Source organism: Somniosus microcephalus, chromosome 9, assembly GCF_052327205.1.
Source record: "Somniosus microcephalus isolate GS21.2 chromosome 9, FLI_Smic_1.0, whole genome shotgun sequence".
In the NCBI taxonomy this organism is placed as follows: domain Eukaryota; kingdom Metazoa; phylum Chordata; class Chondrichthyes; order Squaliformes; family Somniosidae; genus Somniosus; species Somniosus microcephalus.
In genome coordinates, this window is record NC_140995.1 from 109074630 (window position 1) to 109092349 (window position 17720).

Genomic DNA, 17720 nt, shown 5'->3' on the forward strand with positions numbered 1-17720 from the left:
ATCACAAGTTGTAGCTTTCTTTTTTAAAAGAAAATATCAGAAAAAATTTTAGGTCTTCCAGTTATTTTAAAGCCATAAATTCTAAGGAAAATGCCATTTTCCTGTTTCGCATCTTGTACTTAATCAAATAGCAACAAGAAAACGAGTGACACAATGATAGAAAAGGGGTATGTTGTGCTCCTCGTTTTAATGCATTCCCATTAAATATTCTATGTTCGGGAAACTTGAGACACGTCAGCTGTGTGTAGTAAAATCTACATGAAGGACTGTCTACGTCATCGCACAGCGAACTGTACTAAAGGCTTGAATCAGTCCCTCGAGTCCTTTGATGCTGCTTAGCATTCAGCTCACATTGTGCTTTGTGCAGTGGCATGAAACGCAACAGAACGAAGATATACCCACAGGATTGCAGTAGGCTGATTACAGCAACTGTTCTCCAGGGTTTGCCTTGGCAACAGAAAGGTTGCTGGGATACAGTGCTATTTGAGGAGTAGGATAGATACCCAGCAGGATCACTCTTGTCAGTGGGAATGCTTTAGGTCTAGATTACAGATAACTTCACTTTCATGTGGCGTTAAACATTCAAAAGGCTTGGGTTTTCTGGGAATTTTTAATCATATTGCTTCCAGGATCAAGCAGGAGAACTAGCAGCTTTCTTTTATCTCAGACAGAGAGTATCAGTCAAGTAATTATCTTCATTGGAGGGATGCAACCTGTTATGAGCATGTCTTTTTGCCGCAGTGCGCCTGGCTCATTACAATAACTCTCAAAATGCTGGTTGCACGGAAGCACTGATTCCTGTAGTATTGCTTTTTACTTGGAACACAGATTAGCAAAGAACATTTAGATTTGAGAACTATAGTGATATGAATACTGTAACTTTACATTTCTTACATTATTGTAATGTATAATGTTCATATAAAATCCAATATCATTCACAGATTGAGAGATGTTAACTTGAAGATTTGTGTACTATTAATTACATAAGGACTGTTAAATTAGGTTCCAACAATATATGTTAATCATTTGTGCCAATTTCCCCATAAATACATAAATGATAAACAAAATTCAGGAATGTAGGCATATGCTGAAGTTCCAATTACATAGTGTAAAATTCATAACATGTATATTTCTGCATTAACATGCATTGTAACCTTTTAAAATAGGATCTTCATTTTAAGCAGAATGCAAATTATATGTTTACGATTGTTGTCCTTTGTTAAGAGTTACATATATTTTCACAATTATTATTTGTATTTTAGTTTTTTTTTTAAATGTCTCCATCTCTGTTTAAGCTATCTATACCATACACACGCCCTTGACTAAGAGGGAATGTGGGGTGGGTGATCTGGGTCAGGGCCTCTTCCAGTGCTTCTCTTGATCTAGTTTATGATAGATGTAGTACAGTGGACCAATGTGACTCAACCTTTGATCTTTTTGTTTTCCTCTCCTTGTCTACGCTGAGGCACCTTGCTCCTGTTTGGCACCTAAGACAAGTAACTTACTCTGTGGTGAATCATCGGCTCATTCTACAATTGGGTAATGCATCTAATTGAAGCACCAATGTGCGAAGCCACCATACTGACTTTTCAAATGCATTTTAACAAAAAAAACTACTAATTTTCCTTTTTTAATTTTGAAAAATTAGAACTGAATGCAGTATGAGCAGTCTATCTAGCGCCTTGGTCTTCAATTTCACCATTTTGTAGATAATAAGTATGATTTTAAAAGTCTGACATTTTACATTATTAATTATATTATAAATAATTATTTCAGGTGGTGTGCACATCATAGGAAATATTGTTAAAGTATATAACAATTTATATTTCAGTGGTTTCTTACCTACTACAGCACAATGCCTTTCAATTGCTGTCAGGTAAAGAAAGAAAATAAAGAATTTGCATTTATATAGCGCCTTTCTCAACCTTGGCACCTCAGAGCGCTTTACAGCCAATACTTTTGAAGTGTAGTCACTGTTGTAATGTAGAATATTTATTGTGGATTAACGAAAGCTATATTCAATTTGAGGCTATTTTATATGTTGCAATTGCAAAAATCATTTAAAATTGACACTACCTTGTGGTCATACCGTAAATCCACTCAAATGTTTTTAATATCCCTTGACCAAGAGGGAAGGTGGGTGTACCGAGGCTGTTCATATGGTAAGTACATATGCCATGTGTATGAGACCAATGCAGAGTTGTACAGGCTTCACTATGTTTTGGGCAATAGTCCGTCAAGGATAAATAAATTTACAGGGAAAAATATGAGTTCCCTACACTAGAAGTGATGTGAAGCAACTTCCTGGATACAGCTCTGACGAGGAGAAGCAGATCGGCCCACTTAATCTCATACTCTTAGGTGAGATTGAGTTTTTCACACCATCTTTGTTCCATTCAACAGAAATAAAAAATACTATACTTCAACATGATCTTTCATTATTTTTGTAGTTATAATTATACAGTAGATGAATCGATTTCTAAAATAGACATAAGCTTGAAAATAAAATCCTAAAATAGCCTCACATTTAAAAACTGGAAAGTACGGCGGTCCATTAGCTGTGGCACTGCAATACTGGGCAATGATTAGGGAGATCAGAGTTTGCATTCTACTTAGTTTCTTTTTGGGAGAGTGCCTCAGATCACATACATAGCTCTTGGTAGGTGTACTGTGGAACAAAATGTTTGGAACATGTGTTGTGTGGTGACTGTAATATATTATCACATGGCTTGTCACATGGTTTAGTATGAGCATGCTCAGTTCGCTCTGGCCTAGTAAACAAGCTCCTTTACTAGCAACTCATCGTGTCTCTCTACTTCATTTGTTCTACCCACATATATTACATTTTTGGCAACGAGGATGGGATCCCAAAGCCATTTTTAGGGATCACGGAAGCACACAGTGTTCAACCTTTGAGTGGAAAAGTTGAAGGTGAATTTGTGACGCCTAAACTGAATTTTTTGTGATGTTTTACTGTTAATGCTGATGCAGAATCGTCTGTGCTTCGCCTTCGTGTATATGTATACACCGCAACAGCAGCGTTGATTCTCACAGGTACACAGGTAGCGTGCTGAGTCACTGTTCGACGGGATCGGAACAATCATGGCCACGCCTACAGAATTCATTGGAAGCCTCGGCATGTATGACCGAGCTCGCGAACCATTCAGTTCTTGCATTGAGCGGATGGAGATGTTTTTTAAGGCCAATAACATTATTAAGTGCAGATGAGAATGTTCAAGCTCAAAATAAAGAAATTCGTGAATGTAAAAAAAGCAATTTTTCTAATGGAGATCGGGCCCGATGTCTACGGAACGTTGATAAACCTACTCGCGCCAGGGAAAGCGAAGGATGCGTTGTTTGAAGACATTGTCGAGAAACTCGTGGACCATTTCGACTCAAAGCCGTTAGAAATAGCAGAGAGCTGGAAGTTTGATACCAGAAACCAAAAAGAAAGTGAAACCATCAGTGGTCTTTGCATTGTAACTTTGGCACATTTTTGGATCGTGCGTTGCGAGATAAGTTTGTGTGTGGACTGGTGGATGAGCGCACACAGTCCAAATTACTGAACACTCCAAACCTAACGTTTGACATAACATGCAAAGTTGCCCTATCTATGGAGATGGGGGTCTAAGAATGCTAGGGAGCTCTGTCCAACTCAAGTGACTGGTGCAGCTGAGGTCTACAGTCACAAAGCCACCACTGAACTTAAAGCTGTGAGACCAAGTCAAAAACATGTCAGTGAGAGCAGTTCAGTGAATTGTTATTGCTGCAATGGAAATCACTCACCACAGACCTGCCAATACAGAAATGTGAAGTGTTTTCACTGCCAGAAGCAAGGCCATCTTTCAACAACTTGCAGAGCTAGATCGAAAGCAGGAAGTAAGAACCATTCTAGTGGCAATGCAAAGTAGCGACAACAAAAGGGAGGAGTTCACAATATTGAAGTGAACACACCTGATATTGAAGAACTAGGCATCTACAGTACCTATGCCAATAGCAGCAACGCAAGCAGTCGTGAGAAAAACTTCCGCACAAAACTTTTGATCAACCTCCAGGTCCACTCCTTCCGGTCAGCAAATGCAGCGTTTGCCAAAATTGCGGAAACAAACCATCCAAAACTCCACTACAACCCTGGTCATGGCCAAGTAGACCTTTTTAGAGAGTACATGTAGACAATGATTATTTCCTGGTACTTGTAGATAGTCACTCAAAGTGGATTGAAGTGAAACACATGAGTTCAAATACTACAACTGAACATACCATAGATGAGTTGAGGTCTATCTTCGCATGTCGTGGCTTACCTGAAGAGCTTGTTTCTGACAATGCTCCGTTCTGCTCTATTCCAAGAATTCACGAAATGGAACGGTATCAAACACACTCGTTCCACTATATCATCCAGCTTCAAACGGAGCAGCTGAAAGGTCAGTCAGAATAGTAAAAGAAGCTCTCAAAAAGCAAGTGTTGCAGGGTTGTTCGGGACTCAGCGTGAAGCAATGTTTGGCAAATTTCTTGCTGAAGTACAAAACTACTCCGCACACTACAACTGGATATACCCCAGCAGAACTCTTGATGAAGAGGAGATTGAGAACACGATTGAGTCTTGTTCAACCAAATTTGGCCTCAAGAGTTGAACAGAAACAGTTGAGTCAGAAACATTATTATGACAGCAATCAGAAAGTACGCAGTTTCAGACGCAACGAGTGTGTTCATGATCTCAGTCCCCCTGGTAAGTCGAGTTCACACAAGTGGGATATAGGAACCGTGGTAGAGGTTGGTGGAACCAAGAGATATTTGGTTGAAATTGGTGACAAAAAACAAAGTGTTCATGTAGATCAAATGATCTCTGCTAGAGATGAACCAAGACATGATCTTGAACCTCTTGATCATGAACACATACATGAGTTTGACTCTGTTCAGACTTCAGAAACTGAAGTACCAGATTCAAACAAGTCTGAGATAGAAACAGGATCATTTTTGAGTTCGGAACCAGAACAAAACAGCCCGAAAAGTGGTTCAACACCAAAACCTTTTGTAAGGAAATCAGGAAGGCTCAGCAAACCTGTTATTAAACTGGATTTGTAGTTCAATTGTAATTGATTTGAAAGCAAAAAAGCCAGGAATTTTTGTTCTGTGGTACATGTAATGCTGGGAAAGGTGGGACCATAGTTTTGTTGTATTTGAGAGGGGAATATGTGCATTTTTTTTAAGGGGAAAGCAGTGTGATGTATTATCACATGGTTTAGTATGAGCATGCTCAGTTCACTCTGGCCTCGTAAACAAGCTCCTTGACTAGCAACTCATCCTGTCTGTCCTTCATTTGTTCGACCCTCATACGGTGGCATAAGTGGTTAGCACTGTTGCCTCACAGCGCCAGGGACCCGGGTTCGAATCTGGCCTCGGGCGACTATCTGTGTGGAGTTTGCACATTCTCCCCATGTTTGCGTGGGTTTACTTCGGGTGCTCCGGTTTCCTCCCACAGTCCAAAGATGTGCAGGTTAGGTTGATTGGCTATGATAAATTGACCCTTAATGTTAGGGGGAGTAAATACGTGGGGTTACGGGGATAGGGTGGGATATGTGTTGGTGTAGGGGTTACAGGGATCGGGTGGGATATGTGTCGGTGCAGGCTCGATGGGCCGAAATGGCCTCTATCTGCACTGTGGGGTTTCTGTGATTCTGTGATTACAGTGACCAAATTCATTATGAAGTTTGTGTTTGAAATAAAGTTTCTAAGTTTTTGCTATGCCTTATTATCAAGAGGTAACTGCAAGCTTGTGGTATTATTAAATTGAATTCTCTAATATGAGTAATTTGAGATATGACATGTGATAAGTGTAGCATGATTGGGGGGAAAAAGGTGACATTGGATCTTTGGTTCCCAAAACTCTCCACCGCTAGGGTTTAACTCGTGCCATTTCTGGGTTTGTTGTAGATGAATTGATGGAGATTAATTGCTATGATTAGTCAACAACTCCACTATCATTGTATCATGTGACTAGCAGGATGGTAGAAGACAAACTAGATGGACTGTGGTCTTTTTTCATCTAGCAATTCCTATGTTCCTAACCTTAATCTAAAACTACAATTTTAGAAAAGCTGTGGCCCTGAAATACCTGGGTTTGGGAAGAATGGAACTGGACATTTGGAGCAGATCCTACTTCTGCCTGGATGCCAGGCTGACCAAAGTGCTCCTTTTTAAATTCCAATGGAGGGGGGTGTGGGTTGATCCACATATCCCCTACATCAAGGGGGCTAGTCTGGGGGAGTTCTGAGAAATTCCACACATTCTGCCTTTTATAAGGCCTCGGGAACTCATGCCAGTTGACTAATTTCCCTGAAGGCATTTCAAATGGCCATAAACATTATTAGGGAAAGGTAATCGATCCACTCTGGGAACAGTTATCTTCCACAAGGGGCCTGCTTGCTCTATTAGCAGCAGCAGCAGCAGCAGATGTTAAGTAAAAGATTTTCTTTGGGGCCATTCTGGAGCCTCCTCTATACCATTGGAGTGGCATGATGCCGCTCCATTCAAATGACCTCGTCCCTGCAGTTTGGGCAAAAGCAGGTGGGAGTTCCGCTGCACTTGCTCCTGAAAAGGTGCAAGGTTATCCATGGAAGGGTGGAAACAAACACTAATTGGGAGCAAGGCCCTCTTCTGCTTCATTCAAATATGCTCTTTTCTAACCTGTTGACCAAAGTCTAATTGTGATGACATTCTTGTGGGTGGAAGTTCTCCTGAGGCCTAGCCTGCCTGTTCAGGTGCTATTAAAGGTCCCATGGTGCAAGTTGAACAAGAACAGGGAGCTCTCCAGGTGTTTTGCCATCATTCCTCCTTCAACCAATACCACCAAAAGCATCTCAGTGCTGTTAGAGGGATGTCTCTAGTACAGAATGGCTGCTGCATTTGCCTCCATAATAGTCACTACCTTGAAAAAGAAATTAATTGTGTGTTTGAGAGATTTGAGATCTTTGGAAATGATTAGGTGTTGTATACTTTTTGTCTGGATCCAAAGGCCAGATTCTTTTGCTTGAGGATTGTGTGAATATTGAATTTAAATAGTGTTAAAATGTCAAGGCAAGTCATATAAAAATGTTTTTATTGCAGGTCTTTTTGTATAATTTTCACTCAGTTGTCTCTTCCTCGGGTCAAAACAAAATTGATATTAAAAGTATTTTCAAGTGTATTTATAGTTGCATTTTAAATTTGAGAGATTTTTCTTTATTCCAGATTCATCGTTTTTCCTAATGAGGAAAATATAATGAAACTAAATTGTGCTTTTCAAATCCTCAAATTTCATTTTTTTTGACAATTTAAATATATCATTTATGCTACAAATTTTACACCTTTTCTCTAACTAGAAAATGTAACAATTAAAATATTTTGTTACATTTTCCAGTGAGAGGAAAAAGTATAACATTTGTAGTAAAATATTAAATCCTGTCTTATTTTCAAATCTTCCTTTATTTTTATTTTTAATTTATTCATTCACATGATGTGGGCGTCATTGGCAAGGCTAGCATTTATTGCCCATCTCTAATTGCCCTTGAGTAGCTGGTGGTGACCCACCTTCTTGAACTGCTGCAGTCCGTGTGGTGAAGGTACTCCCACAGTGCTGTTAGGTAGGGAGTTCCAGGATTTTGACCCAACGATGATGAAGGAATGGTGATATATTTGCAAGTCAGGATGGTGTGTGACTTGGAGGAGAACTTGGAGGTGGTGGTGTTCCCATGCACCTGCTGCCCTTGTCCTTCTAGGTGGTAGAGGTCGCAGGTTTGGGAGGTGCTGTCGAAGAAGTCTTGGTGAGTTGCTGCAGTGCATCTTGTAGATGGTGCACACTGCAGCCATGGTACGCCAGTGGTGGAGAGAGTGAATGTTTAAGGTGGTCAATGTGGTGCCAATCAAGCAGGCTGCTTTGTCCTTGATGGTGTTGAGCTTCTTGAGTGTTGTTGGAGCTGCACTCATCCAGGCAAGTGGAGAGTATTCCATCACACTCCTGACTTGTGCTTTGTAGATGGTGGAAAGGTTTGGGGAGTCAGGAGGTGAGTCACTCGCCGCAGAATACTCAGCTTCTGACCTGATCTTGTAGCCACAGTATTTATGTGGCTGTTCCAGTTAAGTTTCTGGTCAATGGTGGCCCCAGAATGTTGGTGGGAGGAATTGATGATGGTAATGCTATTAAATGTCAAGGGGAGGTGGTTAGACTTTCTCTTGTTGGAGATGGTCATTGCCTGGCATTTGTGTGGCGTGAATATTACTTGTCATCTATCAGCCCAAGCCTTGATGTTGCCCAGGTCTTGGTGCATGCGGGCATGGACTGCTTCTTTATCTGAGGAATTGCGAATGGAACTGAACATTGTGCAATCATCAGCAAACATCCCCACTTCAGACCTTATGATGGAGTGAAGGTCATTGATGAAGCAGTTAAAGATGGTTGGGCCTAGGACACTGCCCTGAAGAACTCCTGCAGCGATGTCCTGGGGCTGAGATGATTGGCCTCGAACAACCACAACCATCTTCCTTTGTGCTAGGTATGACTCTAGCCAGTGGAGAGTTTTCCTCCTGATCCCCATTGACTTCAATTTTACTAGGGCTCCTTGATGCCACACTCGGTCAAATGCTGTCTTGATGTCAAGGACAGTCACTCTTACCTCACCTCTGGAATTCAGCTCTTTTGTCCATGTTTGGACCAAGGCTGTAATGAAGTCTGGAGCCGAGTGGCCCTGGCAGAACCCAAACTGGGCATCGGTGAGCAGGTTATTGATGAGTAAGTGCCACTTATTGGCACTGTTGATGACACCTTCATTACTTTGCTGATGATTGAGAATAGGATGATGGGGCGGTAATGGGCTGGATCGTATTTGTCCTGCTTTTTGTAGGCAGGATATACCTGGGCAATTTTCCACTTTGCCGGGTAGATGCCAATTTTGTAGCTATACTGGAACAGCTTGGCTAGAGGCGCGGCTAGTTCTGGAGCACAAGTCTTCAGCATTACAGCCAGGATGTTGTCGGGTTCTGGCTGAAGATGGTTGCGAACGCTTCAGCCTTGCCTTTACCACGCACTGGGTTCCGCCATCGTTGACATTTTGAATGTTCATGTAGTCTCCTCCCGTTAGTTGTTTAATTGTCCACCACCTTTCACGACTGGATGTGGCAGGACTGCAGAGCTTCGATCTGATCAGTTAGTTGTGGGATCGCTTAGCTCTGTCTAGAGCGTGCTGCTTCCGCAGTTTAGCATGCATGTAGTTCTGTGTTGTAGCTTCACCAGGTTGGCACCTCATTTTCAGGTACGCCTGGTGCTGCTCCCGGTATGCTCGCCGACACTCCTCATTGAACCAGGGTTGATCACCTTGCTTGATGGTAACGGTAGAGTGATGGATATGCCAAGCCATGAGATTGCATATTGTGGTGGAATACAATTCTGTTGCTGCTGATGGCCCACAGCTCCTCATGGATGCCCAGATTTGAGCTGCTAGATCAATTCTGAAACTATCCCATTTAGTACTATGGTAGTGCAACACAACACAATGGAGGGTGTCCGCCGCATGAAGACGGGACTTCGTTTCCACAAAGACTGTGCGGTGGTCACTCCTACAAAGACTGTGCGGTGGTCACTCCTACAAAGACTGTGCGGTGGTCACTCCTACAAAGACTGTGCGGTGGTCACTCCTACCAATACTGTCATGGACAGATACAAATGCAACAGGTAGATTGGTGAGGACGAGGTCAAGTAGGATCACTAGTACATTATCATAACCACTATGCTACCGTGCCTGATATTTCCAAATGTTCCTAAACTTATCAGCATTTGCTTTGCTCTTAGTACTTTTTGTTTTTATTCAAAAAAATAGCAGTGATTTATTAAAATTAGGCACAGCTGTGTTAGTGAATCTGTACAGAGGTGGTGTCGAGCAATTTATTCTGGACATTTCTTAATTTCAAGTTCATATTATTCAGTATTGAGCTAATGCTGGAGAATAAATTCTCATCTCTTTTCCTTACACCCCCAACTGGATATGTTACAGATACTGGGTGCTGATGGCATGCACGCTAATCTGTTGGAAGAAGTCAGAGAGGAGATAGCAGAGGCTCTGATCTCAATTTTTCATTTCTCTTTAGATATGTGAATTGTTCCAGGGGACGAGTGGATAGTGAATTTAACACTCTGTGCAGGTAATTATAGACCAGTTAGTCTAACCACAGTTGGGGGCTAAGACTTGGAATATATAATTTGACATCAAATTATTGATCTTTTAGAGATGAATGGGATAATCAATGACAGTGAATATGATTTGTTAAAAGGCATGCTGTGTGTGTCAAAATTAGAGTTTTTTGAAGTGACTGTCTAGATGAAGGGTATGCAGTAGATGGAGTGTATATGGATTTTCAGAAGGCATTCAATAACGTGTCACACAAGAGACGTGTTACAATTTGTTGTTTATGAGTAACGTCCATGTATAGTCTCCAGCTGAAATAGGGTTACAGGGCGGAAGATAATTGAACCAGGGTGTGCATAATTCAGTCCCCATTTTAAATTGGGTGGTTTCTGTAACCGATGAATGATCCATAATGCCAGTCTTGCGCCTGGGTGGCATGTTGAAAATCTACTCCAGTGATTTGGACTTGGCCATAGGGAGCATGATATCAAAATTTGCTGTTGACCAAAAAATTGGGGAATTTAGCAAACATGGAGATCTGTAAAAGACTTCAGAAGAACATCAACAGTTTAGTAGAGTAGGCAGACAGGTGGCAGATGCAATTTAATGCAGAAAAGTGTGACATCATGCATTTTGGGAGGAAAAATGGGAACTAGGTGTATATACTCATTAGAAATATGCCTAAGGTTGTGAGGGAACATTTGAGACCTGGATGTGCAAATACATAATTCCTTGAAAGTGGAGATAGAAGAAGAAGCCATAAAAAAGCCAGTACCATTTTAGATTTTATAAATAGGGGCATAGAGTATCAGAGCAAAGGGATTATGATCAGTTTGTATAAGGCAATGGTTAGACCAAGTTCTTTGATGTAGTAACCAGGAGGGTTGATGAGGGTAGTTGACGGGACTTTCAAAGTGCATTTGAAAAAGTACTGCATAATAAAATTGTAAGCAAAATTAAAGTCCATGTGATTAAAGGACAGTGACAACATGGGCAGAAACATGACAGATGAAATTTAATGCAGAGAAGTGTGAAGTGATACATTTTGGTAGGAAGAATTAGGAGAGGCAATGTAAACTAAATGTTAGAATTTTAAAGGGAGTGCAGGAAGAAAGAGACCTGGAGGTGTGTGCACACAAATCTTTGAAGGTGGCAGAACAAGTTGAGAAGGCCATTAACAAAGCATATGGGATCCTTGACTTCTTTAATAGAGGCAAACTTGGTCACATAGCGAGAGTATGCCGGTCAGGAAAGAAGACCAGCAGCAAAAGTCACCGCAGGAGAAGTACAAAAAAGTACACAAGGTGACAGAGAACAGTTCGGATGAACAGAAGACGGATTCAGACTCCAGCAGTAAGCAACTGGGTTGTCTGAAAATACATAATGTGGGTAACACAGCAGACCACCAAACTATCTGGGTCACGCTTCGGATAGCAGGAGTCCAAGTGAAGATGGAATTGGACACTGGGTCGGCATTAACGGTCATGAATAAGCAAGATTACAAAAGGTCATTCTCGCACATTCCCCTGAGGGATACGGAGATTGTATTGAAAACATACACGGGGCAAATAGTATACCCCAAAGGAAAGATAAAAGTAAACGTGGTCTACAATGGTAAAGAATTTCAGAAAATGGACTTGTATGTGTTACCTGATGGAGGTCCGCCACTACTGGGACGGGAATGGATCCGGAGAATAAATGTGGACTGGCATTCCATACAAGCACTGACTAGATGCCTGTAAGGAGGACGACGTCAAACCTAAACGACTGTCCAAAATCTTAGACGATGCTAAGGAGGTGTTCCAACAAGGACTTGGAACACTGAAAGGAATTACGGCAACCATCAAGGTTGAAGAACATGCAAACCCAAAATTTTTCAAAGCCAGACCAGTGCCTTATGCGATACGACCTGCTGTGGAAGCAGAGCTGGAAGGGCTAGAACATTCAGGGGTACTGCCAAGGTGGACTGGAGCGAATGGGCTACACCCATTGTTCCTGTCATGAATCGTTCGTTGAGCAACAAGCCGGGGGAACCTGGGAAGGTTCGCATCCGTGGCGATTTCAAGATCACTGTTAATCCGGTTCTTCACACGGTGCAATATCCGCTTCCGCGGATTGAAGATATCTTCGCTTCGCTGTCTGGCGGGAAACACTTCACTAAGATAGACCTGGCGCAGGCGTACCTACAGATGGAAGTTGATGAAGCGTCAAGTCAGTATCTCACGATCAACACGCATAAGGGCTTATATCGGTATAATAGACTGGTTTTTGGAGTGGCATCAGCTCCAGCGATTTGGCAAAGGGCCATGGAGCAAGTATTGCAGGGAATTCCAGGCACACAATGCTACCTGGATGACATCCTGATTACAGGAGATAACGATAACGATCACCTCGCGAATTTGGAGCAGGTGCTCATCAGATTGAAAGAATATGGGCTCAGAGTTAATCGCCAGAAATGCGAGTTCTTTCAAAAGCGAATCTCGTACTGCGGCCACGTCATTGACCGGGAGGGGCTCCATAAGTCACCTGACAAGATCGAAGCTGTTGTAAAAGCTCCTGCACCGGAGAATGTATCCCAGTTGAGGTCGTTCCTCGGGTTGGTTAACTATTACCATAAGTTTCTTCCAAATTTATCCACGGTGTTACACCCGCTAAACACTCTTGCAAATGGGAATACCATGGAAGTGGAGCGATGATTGTAAGCGGGCTTTTCAAAAGAGCAAAGCACTGATCACCTCTAAGGAAGTGTTGGCTCACTTTAACCCAACGCTGCCTATTCGCTTAGCTTGTGATGCTTCTCCATATGGTATCGGGGCAGTGCTCTCACATAAGTTTCCAGATGGCTCGGAAAGGCCAGTCGCTTTCACATCCAGATCATTGACCTCCGCTGAGCGCAACTATGCTCAGATAGATAGGGAGGCTCTCAGCCTCATGTGGGGAGTTAAGAAATTTAACCATTACCTGCAAGGCCAAAAGTTTACGCTGCTGACAGATCACCAGCCGTTGGTTTCCATTTTCAACCCTAAGAAGGGTGTTCTGGTAATGACGGCGCAGAGGCTTCAGAGATGGTCCCTTTTCCTAGGGGCACATCAATATGATATTGAATTCAAAGGTACAAAACAACATGGTAATGCTGATGGGCTGTCGCGCCTGCCACTACCTACAGCGGAAGAGGCACTGGCAGTTGACCCTGTAGAGATATTTCACTCGACCATCATCGAATGCTTACCAGTCACCAATGCGGGTATTGAGAGAGAGACCCGAAATGACCCGACACTGTCTCGGGTCTACAACTTGACAGTGAAGGGATGGCCAGCACATGGCGAACCACTGTTACCAGCATTCTCAGCCAGACGAGAACAGCTGTCCGTATGTCAAGGAACATTGATGTATGGAACAAGGGTGATTATTCCTCCTAAATTAAGAGAGAGAGTTCTGAAAGAATTACACGAAGGTCATCTGGGGGGAGTCAAGATGAAAAGCCTTGCTAGGGCTTATGTGTGGTGGCCAGGTATCGACAAACAAATAGAGGATCTGACTAAAAGCTGCTCAGGGTGCCAAAAAGTTCAAAATGCACCTCCAATTGCACCGCTGCATCCGTGGGAATGGCCTTCAGCCCCATGGCAATGTGTGCATATCGACTTTGCAGGTCCATTCATGGATTCCATGTTTTTGATAGCAGTAGACGCACATTCTAAATGGCCAGAAGTGATTAAGATGTCGACCACTACCTCTGAGAAGACGATCGCAGTTCTAAGAACCATATTTGCAAGGAATGGGTTGCGGAGCAAATATGTTCAGACAACGGACCACAGTTCGTGTCAGAAGAATTCCAGAAATTCATGAAAAAGAATGGGGTGAAACACTATACATCTGCCCCATATCATCCGGCTACAAATGGGTTGGCCGAGAGATTTGTTCAAACGTTCAAAAAGGCGATAAAGGCCATGAGTGAAGACCATATTCCACTACAACACAAGGTGGACAATTTCCTGATGGCGTATCGAAACGTCACACATTCAGTGACAAATCAAAGCCCTGCCATAATGTTCTATAACAGAAGGTTGCGGTCCCGGTTGGATTTGTTAAAACCCAATGTGCGAAGGGAAGTCGAAAACAAGCAATTCCAGCATGTAAATAACAAGGCCACTCGTAGTTTCGAAATAGGACAACCAGTGTTGGCCAGGGACTATAGGGATGATAAATGGCAACCTGGAACAATTCGTGCACGACAAGGACCCTTGATGTACACGGTAGACGTTGGAGAGAACGTAATACGACGTCATGCTGACCAACTTGTAGAATCGAGAACAAGGGTCGACCCCATGTCTACGGCAGAGACACCAGTTGAAGAACTTATTGAGCCTGTAGCATCTACCTCAGACTCGAACGTACCTGATGATGTTCAATCCATAGGAGATCAAGTGGATGAGTCACCCCAGCAACGAGAACCAGAGACCCCTGAAAGGCGTTATCCGGGCCGGATCAGGAGGCCTCCTCAGAGACTGAGTCTTTGAACAGTTGTGTGTAAATTGTATATATGTTATCCATGTAATGTTTAATTTGGGGTGTACACTGTTAAGCTAAAAGGGGAGGAATTGTAGTGTATGTAACCTGTACCACCTTAAGAGGATACCTTAAGGTGATGGACTACTTTTTGATGGCTCCTGTACATTGTAGTACCGCTGGTGACCACACCAGTATATAAACCCTGCAGAGCAAAGTGTATCCCAGTTCAGCCCTGACCCTCAATCACGAAAGACCTGTTTACTTACTTCTGTAGTCTGTGTCCTGTTATTCAGTATAACAGCAATTGAAACCACAGACTTAACAGAATGCACTGCCTGAAGGGGTGGTGGAAGCAGATTCAGTAGTAACTTTCAAAAGGGAATTGGATAAATACTTGAAGGGGAAAAAAATTACAGGGGTATGGGGAAAGTGCAGGGGAGTGGGACTAATTGGATATCTCTTTCAAAGAGCAAAGATGGGAGCGATGGGCCGATTGGTCTCCTTCTGTGCTGCATCAGTCTATGATTCTAAGTTAGAGTACATTGTGCAGTTTTAGAACTGTTATAGAAAAAACATCAAAACCATTGCGAGTGTATAGCATAGATTGATCAGAATGACTCAGGATTATGAAGAATAGTTATGAGTAGAGACTTGCGATACTTACTGGAACCACTTCCAATGGCGCTGAGAAGGCCAAGAAACAATTTAGAAACAAAGTTTACACCAAAGAAGGAAGCCATTCAGCAAATTGTGTCTGTGTTGGCTCTTATCCCACTGTCTCGCTCTCATGGCATTGCAGAAGATTTTTTTAAAATTCTGAAGGGCTTTGGTAGTGAATAGAGAAAGGTGATTTACTTTGGTTGGGTATGGGGGAGGGGTTCATCAATTTATATTTGTCACGAAAAGAGTGAGGAGTGAGGTTAGGAGAATTTTTTTCCTGCAGAGTTGTGACAGCATGCAGTGCTTTCCCACAGGGACTAGTAAGGCGAAGACTATTGCAGCTGTTAAGGGAAGAGTAGATAAACCTTCGAAGATGATGATGATGATACAGGACTGTGGGACGAAAGCAGGGCAGTGGCATTAGTTTTAGATTGTTCCAGCGAAGACACAGCAAGGACATGATTGGTCAAATGGCCTCTTCTATACTGTAAATTTCTACGGTTAGGAATGTGATTTGAAGGTTATAGAGGGCAGTATAGATGGATGATCCATTGGGGGTAAAATTCAACTTTGGCGGAGGCACAATATAATCAGTAGCAGATTGGCCGCCATAATGCACCCTGTCCGAACTGGGTGGGATGTATGATGGGCGGCCGATCCAGTACTGTACGTTTTGCACCCCTGCCGAAGTTGAATTCTACCCTCATTACTTTATGAAACACTATGATTCCTGTCCCGCGGGGAATCGTAGAAATGCTATCTGTGGAAAACAATGGACCAGGGATAAATACTGGAGGGTGTAAGAGTAGGCAGGTAGTTGAAATTTTGTCTGATTGCCTTTGGGGGTCAGAGAGGAATATCTGTCAGGAGACTAAATAAGTGAGTAGAATCCTCGATAGGTCAGATCTGATATGCTGTGGAAGGAATGGGATTGATGGGTTAAACAAAGTTTTCTTGTTCTACTACTTTTTGTTTTTGTAGAATTTTTTTCTATTGACACTTGTGAAGACTAAGCACTTAAAAATAAAATTTTATATGAAGATTTTCCCCCAAAAATTAACTAAATATATTTTTTAATTAAAATAATGGTTAATTAATTATAGTTTAAGTAATTAATTATTTTAGTAAAAATGTTAGTGAAAACATGGTTAATTATAGAGCCAGTAAGTGTGTTAAAATAGTTAATGTATTTGATTAAGGTTCACAGTGGAGATTATGAACTATCCCCTATAAAGTGACATTGCTTAAACTCAGAACAAACTTCATTCATTTTATACAAAAAGAAAATACTGCAGATGCTGGAAATCTGAAATAAAAACAGAAAATGCTGGAGATACTCAGCAGGTCAGGCAGCATCTGTGAAGAGAAAAACAGAGTTAACGTTTCAGGTCGATGACCTTTTGTCAGAACTGGAAAAAGGCAGGAAATGGAACAGATTTTTAAGCAAGTGCAGGGGCTGGGAAAGCGGGGAGGGGATGAAAGAACAAAAGGGAAGGGCTGTGATAGGATAGAAGGCAGGAGAGGTTAAGAGACATTGAGAGATATTCAAGGCAAAAGGAGATGGTCAAGGTGACAGGTTAAGAAACAAAGGATGGCTCTAGATGAGGTGTAAATTGCGCTGGCAGAATGAAAGACAGCTACCATGTGGGAGAGAGGAAAAAAAGACAGATGAAAAGTGTGGATAAAAAATATATATATGATAGGGGCCGAGGTTATGATCTGAAATTGTTGCACTCTATCCCCTCCCCTCCCCCTTTCCCAGCCATACTGCTGAGTATCTCCAGCATTTTATTTTTCATTTTATAGCAGTCTCATTTATTAAATAAAATTGTTTTTAAGTGACATATTCTAGAGTGGCACAGCTTTTTTTAAAAGAGAAAATGTGGTTCAATTCAGAATGATTTCAATTTCTGGGTTAGAAACTACCTTTTTTTTTGAAAACCAGGTACGCCAAGATGTAAAAGCCAGTATTCAGCACATTTTTTTATAAACAGAATTGAGGCAAATTTTTTGTTCTGTTTTTGGTTTGACTTGCTATTATTTTGCTTTTGAAGGAACATAATTTCAGAAACTGCAGCAAACTTTTTATTTGCTGTCCCTTGTGCTGTGATACGGCTTTTAACCCAAACAGGGTGCGACACCTCATTTGTATCTTGGAGTAATTTGAATAGACGCCCTTTTATACAGCTGTAGTTTGGCTGAAGGTTCTCTGTGTTTGTGTTTGCATTTGTTGGTACAGTGGCTGCCCACTGTAATGTGCAGGCTGCTGTATTGAGCTGTTACTGCAGTTTGTACACTGTGATGCCAACTGTCTCCGATAAATGCCAGCAGCAAAAACAAAGGTCTTTTGTAAATCATAAGCAAAACACTAGTTTATGACCAACTCTCCTGCTTAAT

General features: G+C 42.0%; 1 protein-coding gene across 6 annotated transcripts in view; it reads left to right on the forward strand.

Moving 5' to 3' along the window:
- Positions 1-17720, forward strand: part of msraa (methionine sulfoxide reductase Aa) — a 380243-nt gene that overhangs the window by 14372 nt on the left and 348151 nt on the right. The window contains exon 2 of one of the 6 annotated variants that reach the window (XM_085996988.1): positions 1466-1539. The exons of the other annotated variants lie outside the window; for them this stretch is intronic. Within the exon in view, the coding sequence (XP_085853114.1) occupies positions 1466-1539 (74 nt within the window). The remainder of the gene's footprint in view (positions 1-1465; positions 1540-17720) is intronic. 6 annotated transcript variants of the gene reach the window in all.